We start from the raw sequence: 14,006 nt of genomic DNA on the forward strand, positions 1-14,006 counted from the left end.
ATTATTCTAATTAATGAGCTGAGTTCATTAGTGCTCTTGGGGTTAATGTGTTGTCCTATAGCAGATTAGTGACGGGATTTCAGTGTTGCTGCTGCAGCATCCTAATTAGTTCACAGTGGGTGGAATAATGAAAGTCGTCACTCTTCTCTGCAGCAACTTGATTACTGGACTCTGTCTTTGTTCATCTGCAACACATGAGAAGGATTCAGAGCACTTTCTTTTTAAGTTTGCTTTGGAATCAGCTGTCCTGATGATGGGTCAAAACTGCCATCCAGTGGACTGAGACTGTACAGCAGTCATGGATGAGGCGACTAAGACATAGTTATGACCGCTCCGTAATACAAATCATGTCAGCATTGTGACAGTGTTTCTGCCCAAAAATAAATGTTGTTCCTTTGACAAGAATCCCTGTATGGTTTTGCAAAGACAAACAAGTTTATTCTACTCAAATTTGCACTATTATTGTAATATTTTTGTGCAAACAACGGATCAAATGCGTAATAAATAATGTTGGCTAGTTAAGTGATGAAACCACAGAAATACAGGCTGCATGTTAGGCTGTGCAGTTGCTCTCTGTTTGACAGTTTTGCAGCTCACTTTACGAAAAAGATATCAGCTGGATGGTAAATATAAAACAGCTGGGTGTTCTCCTCCAGAGTTGGCGCTATAAGAGGATGAATGTTTAAGTTCCATTGAGCCAACACCCTGAAACATGTCTCCAAAGAAATGCTGCTCTGTGTTTTCTGGTATGTATACAAACAGTTTGCGCACCAATAGTTTTATTTATAATTTTCTGAGCTTAAATTTTACTGTGGTGCATATATATCTCTTTACACTGTTAATAGACAATAGCAAATGAAACCGTCATGATTTAGGACACTCACATCCTCTGTAGGTTTTCAGTAACTTAGCAACCTGAGCTAGAGCAAGCATACTTTATCAGCTACTTCCAGTGTTTTATATATTTTCATTTGACTTAAGTGTGTGTGGGTTTATTGCAACGATTTGAACTCATCACCTCTGTGTTTCTTAAATCCTGCAAAAGTCTTCAACACAGCACAAGAGCATGAAGCAAATCAAGTTACACAGCATTACTTGGCATATCTAATTGTACCAAATGTATTTAGTAGCTGCCATTTGACGGGTGCACAATTCCAGCAGTAATTCTATTGTTTTGTATGTTTTCTTTATTTAGTCTACATGGGTATAAGACGTTGCATAAATCCAAATATAATTTCTGTGTTTTGTCTTCTTGCGTTTGTCTCACATTAATTCCACTGGCTCGAAGCTGTTTTCATCATTTTCTCAGTTAAGCTTCTAAAATTAAACTAATCTTCTTTTCTCGTCCCAACCCACCCACTCGCCTTGTTGTTTGAGCTCACGCTCGTCTTGTGCCTCTGTAGTGTTTTCTAAGTGGAGAATAGCGAGACGTGCAGCATGTTACACTCCAGCAGCAGCAGACAAGCCAAGTGGCTTGGAGATTATAATGCAGAGGGTGTTGTCTTTGAGATAGGCAGAAGGGGGAGGAGGTGAAGAAGGAAGACGGGGGGGGATTATCAGACTCCCTTATAACTTTTTCCCTCATTAATCTCTCTGTGTGTGTGTGTGGGGGGGGGGGGGGTACAAGAATGCTTATACCCAATGAAGATGTCAGCAGTGACATTTTACAGTGGTGGTGCAGATGTGAGTGAAGTTGGCTCTGTTGATGTAGAAAAACTTTTCTCACTTTACTCATGTCTCACATGTTAATTTGAAAAGTTCTTTTGTCGTAGTTAGACATGAATGTGTTATAATCTCACTTGTACTTACTTATCCTTCTTTGGCAAGACAGATATATTTTTTTTATATTTTGTGCCAAAGTCAAATTCAAAAGGGAACTTAATTAAAATACAAGTTGTTTCTGTTTAATTATGCACAGTCAGCTCTATTTACAGGAACTCAGTTGAGGTCGATGAGCCAGCATTCAGAGAAATCATAGTCATCAAACAAACATTCACAGCAAACATCGATGGACAAAAAGGAAACCTTGTATTTCCTTAAAGCACCCACTGATCACTTAAAAGCAAATCACAAAAATTACTGGTTCCTCATTTAATACTTTACTTTCAGAGACAGATGAGTCCAGAAGGTAGAAAATGAAAATGGGCTGTAGCTCCTTCCTGCGCCTTCTTCCAAGGACAAATGATTCTCTGAAAATCCCTTCTGAAGGGATGGGATTGTTTTTAACACCCAGTCATTCTGTTGACGCTTTTATGCCGACCCCCCCATGCTACTCAGCTCTGGTCAGCATCAATGACATTCACAGCACCCTTGGGAGGTAAATGAGAACGTGACGACACTAAAGGTTTGCATAATATCGATCTCTGTTCTCATAATCTCTGTAGGCGAACTTGGCGTCCTTCTTGCTGTGCGGGATTCGTCCAAACGGCGCGTGGTCGTTGAAACACGTGTCAAAGACCTCGTCGACTATTTTCTCTGCCTCCTCACGGTTAATTTTCCTCACAGCCAGGATAGAGCGTATGGCACGGCCTCGGACGCATTCCTGGCCGAGGAAAAATGGGATTAGAGACACAAATATGAAAACCTGTGAGGGAGAGTTACATTTATCCAAGCGCACATACCTGATGATGCTGCTTTAAGCCAAAGTTGAATCTGGAAACTTCATTGTTAAAGGAACAGTCTCCGCTGAGGTTAGCTGCACGAATCTGAAATAAGGACACAACAACAAAAAGAAAACGGAAATCATCCTAGAATCGCCATGGCACATACAGTCCCATCCAAAAGTACAGGAAATTCCCAGCCAGGGCAAGACTTTAGAGGGGGCTTGTACAGTAAACACAGCCAGTGCTGAAGACATTTTCACTGACCTCAGAACAAGCAAGGTGTCTGAAGTTATTGAACCAGTCAACATGGGCCCGGCAGTGATCGAAGGCATGGATGAGCTCATGTGTGACCACTCGGTTCATATGAGACTGCTGGTGGATGTTGTTTTGACACAGAACGATCTGGAAGGAAATACGAACATCACCACACTATCACAAACAAGTCAGGCTCTCCTAATCCAGCACAATCTGCAATATCTTTATCTGTATTACTTGAGATGAAGCTGCATCGAAGCCTCCGCTGACCGTCCCGTCACAGTCTTCACAGGAGAAATGTCTGTCTTTGAACACTTTGCTGTATTTAGAGGGGATAGATGTCTCTCATGCAGTGTAAACACTTTAATTTTCTGTAACAGTAATTGCAAGTTGAGGTATTGAAAATGAGCTGAAGCTTAAATGGTTGTATAACTGTCACAAAAGTGTCAAATAGCACTTAAATAAAAATAACAAGGCATATTAAGATGTTCGTTGTAAACAGCACAATTAAACAGACTGGGTTGCAGATGATGCATGATGATAAAGTGTTTTTAAAACGATACTAACCATCCTGAACTCTTCATGGCACTGAGGAGGAGTTTTGCATACGGACCTGATGGCAGCACAGAAAACAGTTAACATTCAAGTGACAGGAGCTGCAGTCGGCTTAATCTGCCACCCAGAGAGCGAGATTAACACATTAACACTGCACTGACATTAGTTTTTAAGTGGCAAACATATGTGACAAACTTCAGTCTTACTCAGACAGCATTATCAGCTGTGAAGGGAAATCAGCTAGCTAGGATACTCACTAGTTTCCATTGCGAACTGTAACATGACCTGACACTTGTGGTTGAAAGTGAACAGGCTCTCCGCGATTGATCCCTTATTGTAATTTCGTTTGTTTCTCTCCGGGAATAAGTCGTATCCATATTCCCCCTCTTCTTTAGTTTGGTCCATGATGTGAAATATCTCCTACCAGTTGGAATAAGTGGGTAGCTGCGACTAGCTAGCAAGAGAGGTCATCACGGTTGCGCAAATCACGTGGTACCTCTAGGTCAAAGGTAATCAATGGGAATGTTTATTTTGGATGTTGCCAATATTCCTCTTATTCATAAAAGTCAACTAATTCAAATCAGTTTGAGGTAACTAATGTCACTAATAATAAAATGTGTGTATTTTTTAATGCAATTTTTTTAGCGTAAAGATCTTCTATATAAACGCACAGGCAAGTCGTCAACTCTAACAGTTGAATCTTGATCAGACCTAGCGAGGACAGATTCCCCCAGCAATTACTGTGTTTAAACGCCGTTCTGCTTTTAGTTGATTTAATCGTAACTAAACGTAAATATAGAGCAAGTCTGAGCTTGTGTGTTTATCAAAATCAAAAGAATAAAGTCAACACCCTTGTTTAGATCCGTTGTTTGGAGTCGTCTTGGGCTCAGTGCTGAAATAGACGATCTTTGGTTACGCCCAGCGAAGATTAGCGCCGCAAGGGCTGATGGTACTGCGCTGTCATGGCTCCGCACATAAACAGAAAGCTGTGAACAACGGCACGTTTTGTTTCAGTACATAGCCAGAATAACAGCGGCTACATTTGAATTGTGTTTGTCAGGCGGGGAGAAAAGCGACAGGTACTTTTCAAGGTCCAAGTAGCTACTGAGTCTCTTTTATTTACTTTACTTTTGAATGTTTGAAAATTCCGCTAGCTAGCTAGCTAGCTAACCGCTAGCCGCACAAGCATGACAGTGTGATTCTCGTCTGCAACACGAACTTCAAGACAACAACAACAACGACGAGGCCAATAAGTGTTAAGAAATTGTCCAAAACAAATGTCTGTTTCACAGGAAATAACATGTCCGGGGGAAACAAAGCCATAGAGTTACAGCTTCAGATGCGACAAAATGCGGACGATCTGCACAGCTTCATGAGGGAGCTGGAGAGCTGGGAGACGGACATAAAGAAGAAGGATGAGGAGCTGAGGACGGGAGAAATACAGAATGTCCAGGTTTGTTCCTTCTGTAGACATCCAACCATCTCAGGATAATCAGGATGAAGTCTTTCAAGTGTTATGAGCTTTGAGTCTATCTGTGTTGTAGCGAAAGCTCCCACCTGTGCGCAATAAAGACTACAAAACAAAGATGAGAGAAAAGAAGAAACAGAAGGAACCCAACAGCAATGGTGACACAAAGCAAGAGGAGCCCAAACAAGCTTCAAGAATAAAGTCGTACGACTACCGATCGTGGGACAAATTTGACGTGGTAATGGTTTGTTTTAAGGTATACAGGTCTTCAACTAGTCTGTGATCTTATGGAGTAGTTAACTAAGGATGTGTGCTTCTGTGGTCGCAGGACAAAGCTCTGGTAGAGATGGATAAGGAGGAAAGTCCAGCAGAATCAAATGAGTCAGACTCTGAGGAGGCGGCAGTTGACGAGGATAGAGCTTTGGCTGAGAAGGAGAAAGTAAATACCGAATGAATGAGAAGGTGCAGAAAACAATAAAGAAAAGAACGAATGTGCTCTTTTCTCAATCGGACTATCTATATTCTCAGGGCAACAAGTTCTTCAAAGACGGGAAGTACGATGATGCCATTGAGTGCTACACCAGAGGGATGAGTGCAGATCCTTACAATCCAGTGCTTCCCACAAACAGAGCCACCTCCTTCTTCAGACTCAAAAAGTAAAAAGCTGCACTGTGCTGCTTCTGTATTGATGAAAGGTTTCAAGTAGCCTCTAAACCACAAGACAATTAAATTCTTTGCAGATATGCCGTGGCAGAGTCTGACTGCAACTTGGCGATTGCCCTGGACGCCAACTACTTCAAAGCCTATGCGCGAAGAGGAGCGGCTCGGTTCGCGCTGAAGAAATATGAATCTGCGTTAGAAGGTAACAAGTATGAAAAAGATTGAGACGGTCAGTTTTAACTTAAGCGTGCTGAGATGACAGCACAGATCTGTTTCTGATTGTCAGATTATGAGACGGTTCTCAAGCTTGACCCTGGAAATGTGGAAGCACAGAATGAGTTGAAGAAAATCAAAGAGGTGAGGTGTGAAATTCTTGATTTGGGGTTTGTGGATCTTTCAGTTCTAGTATAGTCTTTTATTTCATTCCTATTCCTTGTTGGTTTCAGGCCCTTGGTCACCAGGCACCGGCTGTTCAAAGTGATGCAGCTCAACCGCAGGAGGCTCCTACAGTCGACCCCAGTCAGCAGAGACTGATGGAGGAACAGCAGAGGAGACAGGAGGCTGTTGTACAAAAAGACAGAGTAAGCGTTTCGGTGGCTTGTTTTGTTATTACTGAACTGATTTTGTGACCAACCCCAACTGTGTTTCTTTGCTGTGTTTGTTTGAGTTTTGACCGACCCACAATGATTTCTCCATGTGCTTTGCAGGGGAATGCTTATTTTAAAGAAGGGAAATATGAGGCAGCTATAGAGTGCTACAGCAAAGGCATAGAGGCAGACAGCATGAATGTCCTTCTTCCTGCCAACAGAGCCATGGCCTTCCTCAAGCTGGAGAAGTAAACACAATATGTCCTATTTTTTTCTTTTTAGAATGAAAAAACTGTTAGTTAAGCTGAAATTCAATTAGATTTTTTTATTCTCTGCTTCAATAAACAACAAGTGGAGCATAATTTAGCTTTGATCTTTTTTCTTATACCGGTATGTCTGCAAATGTACTTAGACTGACTGTTGTGCGGTTGCTGCGTACTCAAGGCAAACTTGTTCTGTGTATTTGCTGCAGGTATAAGGAGGCAGAGGCGGACTGCACTAATGCCATTTCTCTGGACGGCACTTACACCAAAGTGTTCGCCCGCCGAGCCACAGCCAGAGTTGCTTTAGGAAAACTGGAAGAGGCCAAACAAGGTGTTGTAATGTACATCACTGTCCTCTATAGCAACAACCATAGTGTCTGTACATTTTCTTTCTTTCTTTTTTTTGCTTCTGGAAGCAAAGAAAGCTGCAGCAGATCTAGTCGTCTCATTTTCCTCTGTCTGACCACAGTATTCATCTTGCATTAGTTTGTGGTTTGTTTGTGTGTTTCAGATTTTCAGGAGGTCCTAAAACTGGAACCAGGGAACAAACAGGCCCTGAATGAACTCCAGAAATTTCAGATTGTATGTTTCAAACTAACTGGTAATCATAGGAATATATAATAATGTTGATGCTTCATAGAATACATTTAAGTGACTTTTTAGACTTTTAGACTTTTTTTGGTCTAACGGGTGTCACTTCTCCTTCCTTAATGTCATTGTGTGGCTTTAGGACGTGGGCACTAGGGGTGTTCTTCAAACAGAGGACGGCTCTCTGAGGAGAACAGTTCAGCCAATAGACAAACCAACACATCTGCGCTCATCTGTAAGTTGCAACATGTTTTTTATTCAGCATTTGCTTTGCCGTTCATTTTTGACAGTACAAATTGTGAAAAAATAACCACAATAATTAAAAAATTAAAGAAATGAAGCTAGGATTTATATGTTTAACATGTTGACATGTTGTAACATTATTTGTCCAGCAGGTGGCATAATAGACCTAAGTGCCGATTGATCTAGATTTGATTTGCTCTATATAAAGCTCAGATGCCAGCAAATGTAGTCTTATTTTCCTGAAGACATGAGGCCTCTCGTTGACTGACTCTGAAATATAAAATTCTGTACAGAAACCTCTGAGGAGGATCGACATTGAAGAAGTGAGTGGAGAGGTGATGGTGCCTGCGGTGGAGTCGTGTGGGTCCAAGTCCTTTGTCAAAGAGGCAGTAATAGAGGCTGAAGACAGATCCTCTCCACTGTCGACATCACCCAGCGCCAAGATGATCAAGATAGAAGAGATAGCAGACGCCCCCTCGCGTTCACCCGAGCAGTATGCGGCTCAGTTTTCTAATTGGTTAAAACCATCTGAGAAGTTTAATTTAGTCTTTTTCCATTTCATGTTAGTTATTTTTAAAACACTAAGAGCTGTGCTGTTTTTAGGAATATGGTTTTTATTCTTTTCACACAGTAAACTGTTTGTTTCTGTTCCCCAGACTCCCTGCTAGCAGACAGACCAAACAGCCAGTACAGAAGGATAGCCCTCATCCATCTGAACCCTCAGCTAAACCCTACTCAACACCATCTGACCTGCCTCCTCCACCCACCAACAGCTTCCAGCTGGAGTCAGACCTCCGCAAGATTGGAAACCAGCCTGAAGTCATTTACCGATTTTTACGGGTGAGCATTAGTTTAAAAGTTAAGATGTAGCTGTTTGCACTAAACACTCAGTGTTGATCAGAAGATAAATGGTTTTGTTATAACCAAAGTTCTCAGCCATGTTGTTTTTCTGTGTTGCAGCAAATCGAGCCTGATGCATATGTCAAGATTTTCCATAACTCCCTTGAACCTGACATGCTCAATCAGATCCTGAGGACGCTGCATGAGTTTTACATGAAGTAAGTTGTTTGGAAAACCAACCATGAAAATATCTGGAGCTCAGCTGGTTCAATTAACAAAATAAAAGAAACAGTTTTGCTGATAAAGAAGTGCAGTGTTGTAGATTAACCTCAACTTTTGTTCAGGAATGAAGAACCGAGTGTAACGCTGCAGATCCTCAGCAGTCTGGCGAGCGTGAGGCGCTTTGACATGGCGGTCATGTTCATGTCATCACCGGAGAAGAAAGGTGATGATGTCTGATGTACTACTGCAAATGATTTGTGCTTTTTTTCGTATCTTTTTCTCTTGCGTCATGTTGATAATCGTTCCCTGTCTTTTCCCCCAGTGCTTAAAGAGCTGTTCGACTTCCTCCATCAAGCTGAGCTGGAAGAATCGTGTGTAACAGCCGTACAGAAGAAGTACGGCGTCTGACCCGCAGCTTCTGTAGGTTTTACATTGTCAACACAAAGTGCTACTTTGAATTTTAAGCAGATGAAACCATTTTCTTTTATTCTAATTCTAAATAATCTTCCATTTGATCTAATCTATTAAAAAAATCCCAAAAGTTCATCACAAACACATTTCCAGGGTAGCATCCTCTTGCTTGTACAACAGTTAATATAATTATTATATTATTATATTATATACTGTATGTGTATTCATCTATATATAAATTAACATGGCCTTTGAAGCAGGGGATTGCAGATATTTTACCTTGACATCTGGAAAGTTTTGATCATTATAAACACGTTCGTGTCCTGAATTTTAGCCAGTTGCATCCTAGGATATCCTCAACCAGAAGGAAACAACGTGTGTGTTTCTAGTTTATCTTGAATGCAGTGTAAAGGTATGGTCTCTGTGAGTACTCTGTCTGGTTTGAGTATTCCTGCCAATTCGCGAACAGCTGACATTGCACTGGTTAAACCTGGTTACGCTAAGACAAGATGGTCATGCCGGTGTCCACAGATCACAGATTTTGTTTTCAGTAAGCTGAAGTACAAATAAAGGTGTATTTTGTTATCAGGGCGTGTGCTGATAATTTATTTACAACAGAGGTTAAAAAAATAATAAAAATTTCAACATTAGCTAATCTAAGATGTGTCACATGCAGTAGAAGAACTAGCTTTTAGTAATCAGCAAAATAACAATACATCATTTATTAAGTAATAGTACATATTGCACGACATAAGAATATATCATCAAAGACAATGAGATCAGTCTTGTGTAAATAAAACCCAACACATTACTCATGCACATAACAAAGAGGTTGGAACCTGTTGTAATAAAGGCAGGGAATAACGTCCCGGTCAGGTCATGTAGATCCATCACAGCTGACAGGAGACGGTGCTTGAGCAAATATATATATAAAAACACACTAAGTATCACTAATAGGAAGTGTGTGTATGCGCAGAGCACGGCCGAGTGTCTCAACATCCACACCAGCGAGGATCTGAAGAGAAAAGCATGAAGTGAGAAACTCCTAGCAGCTGTTAAACTACATTGAAATCTACTCAACAGCAGCCTACCTGACACACTCAGTGTCTCGTTGACCGTCGCCGTCATCCTGGTGACCGTGTTCTCAGCCTGGCAGCTGATGAACTCTTTGGAAATGTGGCTGTTCACTGTGATGTCGATGGAGCTGCCTGTTACCGTCTTCCCGTAGAGGGTCCACGTGAAACTGCAGGAAGGAATGCACTCAGCTGAGCACGTAAAGGTCGCAGTCTCCCCGATTTCAAGAGAGACTGGTCCTGAAATGACCACGTTCGTTGGTCCTTCTGAGAGAGAGAGGAAAAACCCAAGCAACAGTATGAAAACCAAGACCTTTTCCCCACAACCTTGACATTTCTGAATTTGTAAAACAAATTAAAGCTGCACGAAATATAATTCTCAAGAGAATAACGCATTAAAACCTACTTGCTGCATTCAAAAATTCAAAAGTTAGTCCTTAAATTGGTTTACCAGGATGACTTCTCTCAGCAAACGTCATCAGACTCACCAGTGACGGTGAGATTCTTAGTGGCTGTCAATGCGACCTGGGTTGCTGTGTTCGTGACCTCACATGTCAGAGGTTCAGTTTTGTAGTCGTTTGGATTGTTGCCATCAGGCAGGATGGGTATTTGGATTTGTTCACCCTGAAAATTCTTCCCCACGTACGTCCATGCAAAGGTGCAGGATGGAATGCACACAGCGGAGCAGGTGTATGTATAAACTTTCCCTATCGCCACCGTACTGGTGCCGGAGATGCTGATGTCAGATGATCCTAAAGAAGAAAAAGACATCTGACTGCGCTGTGCTTTTTGTTAAGTGACTGTCAGGGATCAAATGTTTCACATACTTGCCACCCGCAGAGTCAGAGCTGTAGAGATGTTGAGATGTGAGACAGTGTCCTGAGCGTTACAGGTGAGCGTTTCAGAGTCAACAGTATTGGCAGGAAGGACTGAGATGGTGCTGCCTCGTGCAGTGCCTAATGTCTTATCCTCAGAAACCACAGTCCAGGTGTAGCTGCAGGAGGGGTAGCAGTCAGCAGAGCAGCTGAAGTTGGACGCAGCTCCTGGAGTCAGAAAGGCTGGACCGCTGATGTGAATGTTTGATGGTCCAGCTGGAGACAGAGTTGTTTGAAAGTATTATCTCTAATAAAAACACATTTCAAACTCAACTTTCTTATCCTTACCTGTCACTTGCAGCGTCTTCTGCGCAGAGGCTGACACTCCTGTGGCAGGGTTGACAGCCGTGCAGGTCAGGCTCTGAGTCGGGCGCTGCTCCCCGAGCTGCAAGCTCAGCTCTGATCCCTCAGAGGTTGCATTTCCCCACGTCCAGGTGAACTGACATGTTGGGTAGCAGCTGGCTGAACACTGGAAATGATATTGTTTTCCAGCCGTCACTATGTTGATGCCACTGATCACTACTGAGGATGGCCCATCTGTAGTTAGAGGTAGAAGCAGATAGATATGCCTTTATATAATTATACATGTGTTTACTTATTGATTCATTCTGTGAAGACCTCAGTGTACTCACAGTTCACTTTCAACCTGTAGGGAACAGACTGGATTGGAGTCACTCCCTCAGCCACCACACATAGGTATAAAGCATCATCCGTCTGCAGGAGAGGACTGAAGGTCATCGTAACGTTGTCAGAGGAGAAATGCACCCTTTCAGATGCTGCCACTGGTTGTTGGTTCTTGAGCCATAAAATGGAGGCCGGGTTCTGAGAGCCAACGCACTCCAGAGAGAAAGACTTGCCTGCCGTTGGTAGGGCCTCAGATGTGGGACTCACTGAGAAGGGGTCTGTGCACAGAGAATATTCACAAAAAGAATATAAGTGAGACATGATGTGATAAAGATCCTGTATCTTCTGGTATTGTTTTTTTCTTCTTCTGGGAATCAGGTGGGAGTGACGTTACAGACTCACCAATGACGGTGAGGTTTGTTGTGGCGGTGATCGTGGCTTGAGATACAGTGTTTGTAGCCACACAGGTCAAAGGTTCAGTTTTCGAGTAGTCGCTAACAGTGATCTCCATGTGACTGGCGAACTTCGGCTTCTGCCCCTGGTGCATGATGGGTAACTGTACTTGATTACCCTGGAAAGTTTTCCCCATGTACGTCCACGTAAATGTGCAGGATGGAATGCAAGCAGCAAAGCATATGAACGTGTACTGTTTTCCCATTGTCACTGTATTTGCACCTTCGATGCTGATATCAGATTGACCTAAAGAAGAAAAGAAAGTTTGAGTGTACAGGGCTCAAATCAAAACTCCTCTTTGTATTGAGGTTAGATTGCTTTGTGAGTGTAATCCAAAAGTAATCTACAGTTAATTCAAAATATTACAAAGTCGCGTATAATGGTAATTAAAGCACAGAAACGCCCTTCACGCATCTAATAAAGTCTGAATCTATGCAGCATGTATTCAGTACAAAGCTTAGGCTCTCTCACGTACTTGCCACCCAAAGATTCAGAGTCGTGGAGATGTAGAGCTGTGAAACCGTGTCCTGAGCCTGACAGAGCAGAGTTTCAGAGAAGACAGTACTGGCAGGCGGAGTAATGGAAATGGTGTCGCCTTGAGCTGTGCTGAATGTCTCATCCTCCAAGATAACAGCCCATGAGTAGCTGCAGGAGGGGTAGCAGTCAGCTGAGCAGGTGAAGACAGACGGAACACCGAAAGTCAGCATGGACGGACCGCTGATCTGTATGTTCGATGGGCCCTCTGAAAGGTTTGGAGAAACACGGCTGAAGGAAATGCTGCTGAGGAATGAAAGTTTGCAACGTGTTTGATGACTCCTACCTGTCACTTGCAGCGTCTTTTGGACAGAGACTGACCGATTTGATACGGGGTTGACCACTGTGCAGGTCAAAGTCTGTGTTGGCACTAAGTGGTGGAGCTCCAGGGTCAGCTCCAACCCCTGAGTGGTCACATTACCCCTGGTCCAGCTGAACTGGCAATCTGGGTTACAGTTTGCCCAGCACTCGAAACCATACGGGATTCCCACTGTGATTACATCCACCCCTGTGATCTCCACTGAGGATGGCCCGTCTGTTGGGACAGATACAGTAGAGAAAACACGTGGATCTTTAAAATAAATCACTTATAACATGTCAGCCCCAAATCCATCAGCACATACTAAAAGGCTTAGAAAACAAAAACATGTCAGCAAGAATTGCAAAGAATCTTACACGAGTCATCCTCTGTGGTTCCACCCTGCTCAGTTTCACTGGCAGAGAAACCTTCAACAAGAAGAGAAATAAGTCAGCATCATTTATTTTCTGATTCGGTGAGATCAAGGCAGTGTCTTACCTGCCAGGCAGGTGAGCAGCAGCACACAGGCTGAGTGGTGAAGCATGGCGCCTGCAGACACTCACGGAACGACTACCCTCAAACTTATAACCATCTATAGCCTTATAATGCATGGAATAAAAGGCCTTGCCCACTGTTATCGCCTGCTCATACAAAACACAGACAACAAATTGGCTAATGTTCCTGGCAAAGGAGGGCGAAATGCTGCTTATCAGCTGGGTTTATTCTCTGGAGAGGGCGTGCATGAAAAAGGGCCAACGTATAGTGTGGTTTTGTCCTCTCTGGGTTGTGCTTGTTTCTTTTGTACCTGCAGATCTGATAACGCGCCCGGCTCTTCTTTCGTATCAAAATTTAGTGGCACATGTATTGATTTCAAATGTAAGTAATCACAGCATTGTGATGGAATCCAACCGGTTATCGGCCGTTTCTGATATGTTTGTGTTTGTTCTTTTCTTTTATTGTATATGTGTTTACATTTTGATACTCTTACTGTATGTTGTCGCTGCGCAAATTACATCTGGGCTACTTCTGTTCTATCAGCTTGAACAGATTTGAATTGTCGCTTGTCGTTAAGGCCACAGCAAAGTAAAATCGGTTTTCAACCTGTCACCTGATTTCATCCCTGCAATATTTTCATATCTGTTCTGTTCACATAATGACTTCAATTAATGACTCCCCAATTATATTGCCAATCTGAAACAACAATTTTCACACTTTTAATGTCTGCTGCAGGGCGCACGGGACACGGTGTCGTGTTTTATACCATTTTCCTTCAGGAACACAGTGTTTTCCATTAAGTTATTTAGATTATAATTATAATATTATTGCATTATTAACTATTATGATCTGGGTTCATGGAATGATTCACAAGGTGTTTTTTTAATCAAAGCAAATAAAAGTAGAAGCACTTGACTGATATGAACCCTGGGTGTGTCCTTTAACTGTAACAGATATTT

General features: G+C 42.4%; 2 protein-coding genes across 2 annotated transcripts; one reads left to right on the forward strand and one right to left on the reverse strand.

Annotated features, from left to right (window-relative positions):
* Positions 1-1,882: 1,882 nt before the first annotated feature.
* atp23 (ATP23 metallopeptidase and ATP synthase assembly factor homolog) lies at positions 1,883-4,060 on the reverse strand. The gene is made up of 6 exons (XM_026361317.1): positions 3,671-4,060; positions 3,426-3,471; positions 3,096-3,177; positions 2,868-3,005; positions 2,622-2,705; positions 1,883-2,542 (listed from the first exon to the last, which is right to left on the reverse strand). The coding sequence occupies exons 1-6, from the start codon at positions 3,816-3,818 to the stop codon at positions 2,339-2,341; spliced, it is 702 nt and encodes a 233-aa protein (XP_026217102.1). The 5' UTR covers positions 3,819-4,060; the 3' UTR covers positions 1,883-2,338.
* A 296-nt stretch (positions 4,061-4,356) lies between these two features.
* On the forward strand, positions 4,357-9,282 carry rpap3 (RNA polymerase II associated protein 3). Its single transcript, XM_026364319.1, has 17 exons — positions 4,357-4,492; positions 4,706-4,866; positions 4,958-5,119; positions 5,210-5,320; positions 5,410-5,537; positions 5,622-5,743; positions 5,828-5,898; positions 5,988-6,122; positions 6,249-6,376; positions 6,601-6,722; positions 6,903-6,973; positions 7,122-7,214; positions 7,516-7,715; positions 7,879-8,062; positions 8,183-8,280; positions 8,407-8,507; positions 8,607-9,282. The coding sequence occupies exons 2-17, from the start codon at positions 4,714-4,716 to the stop codon at positions 8,690-8,692; spliced, it is 1,965 nt and encodes a 654-aa protein (XP_026220104.1). The 5' UTR covers positions 4,357-4,492; positions 4,706-4,713; the 3' UTR covers positions 8,693-9,282.
* The last annotated feature ends 4,724 nt before the right edge of the window (positions 9,283-14,006 follow it).

The sequence above is a fragment of the Anabas testudineus genome, chromosome 23 (genome assembly GCF_900324465.2).
Source record: "Anabas testudineus chromosome 23, fAnaTes1.2, whole genome shotgun sequence".
Classification (NCBI taxonomy): domain Eukaryota; kingdom Metazoa; phylum Chordata; class Actinopteri; order Anabantiformes; family Anabantidae; genus Anabas; species Anabas testudineus.

Excerpts from the sequence above, each read along its gene's own strand:
- rpap3 (XM_026364319.1), top strand. The coding sequence starts at position 4,714 with ATGTCCGGGGGAAACAAAGCCATAGAGTTACAGCTTCAGATGCGACAA. Across the intron at positions 5,899-5,987 it reads AGTTGAAGAAAATCAAAGAG|GCCCTTGGTCACCAGGCACC; the intron begins GTGAGGTGTGAA and ends TGTTGGTTTCAG. Across the intron at positions 8,063-8,182 it reads TCATTTACCGATTTTTACGG|CAAATCGAGCCTGATGCATA; the intron begins GTGAGCATTAGT and ends TCTGTGTTGCAG.
- atp23 (XM_026361317.1), bottom strand. The coding sequence starts at position 3,818 with ATGGACCAAACTAAAGAAGAGGGGGAATATGGATACGACTTATTCCCG. Across the intron at positions 3,472-3,670 it reads ACAGTTCGCAATGGAAACTA|GTCCGTATGCAAAACTCCTC; the intron begins GTGAGTATCCTA and ends TGCTGCCATCAG. Across the intron at positions 3,178-3,425 it reads GCCATGAAGAGTTCAGGATG|CAAAGTGTTCAAAGACAGAC; the intron begins GTTAGTATCGTT and ends CTCTAAATACAG.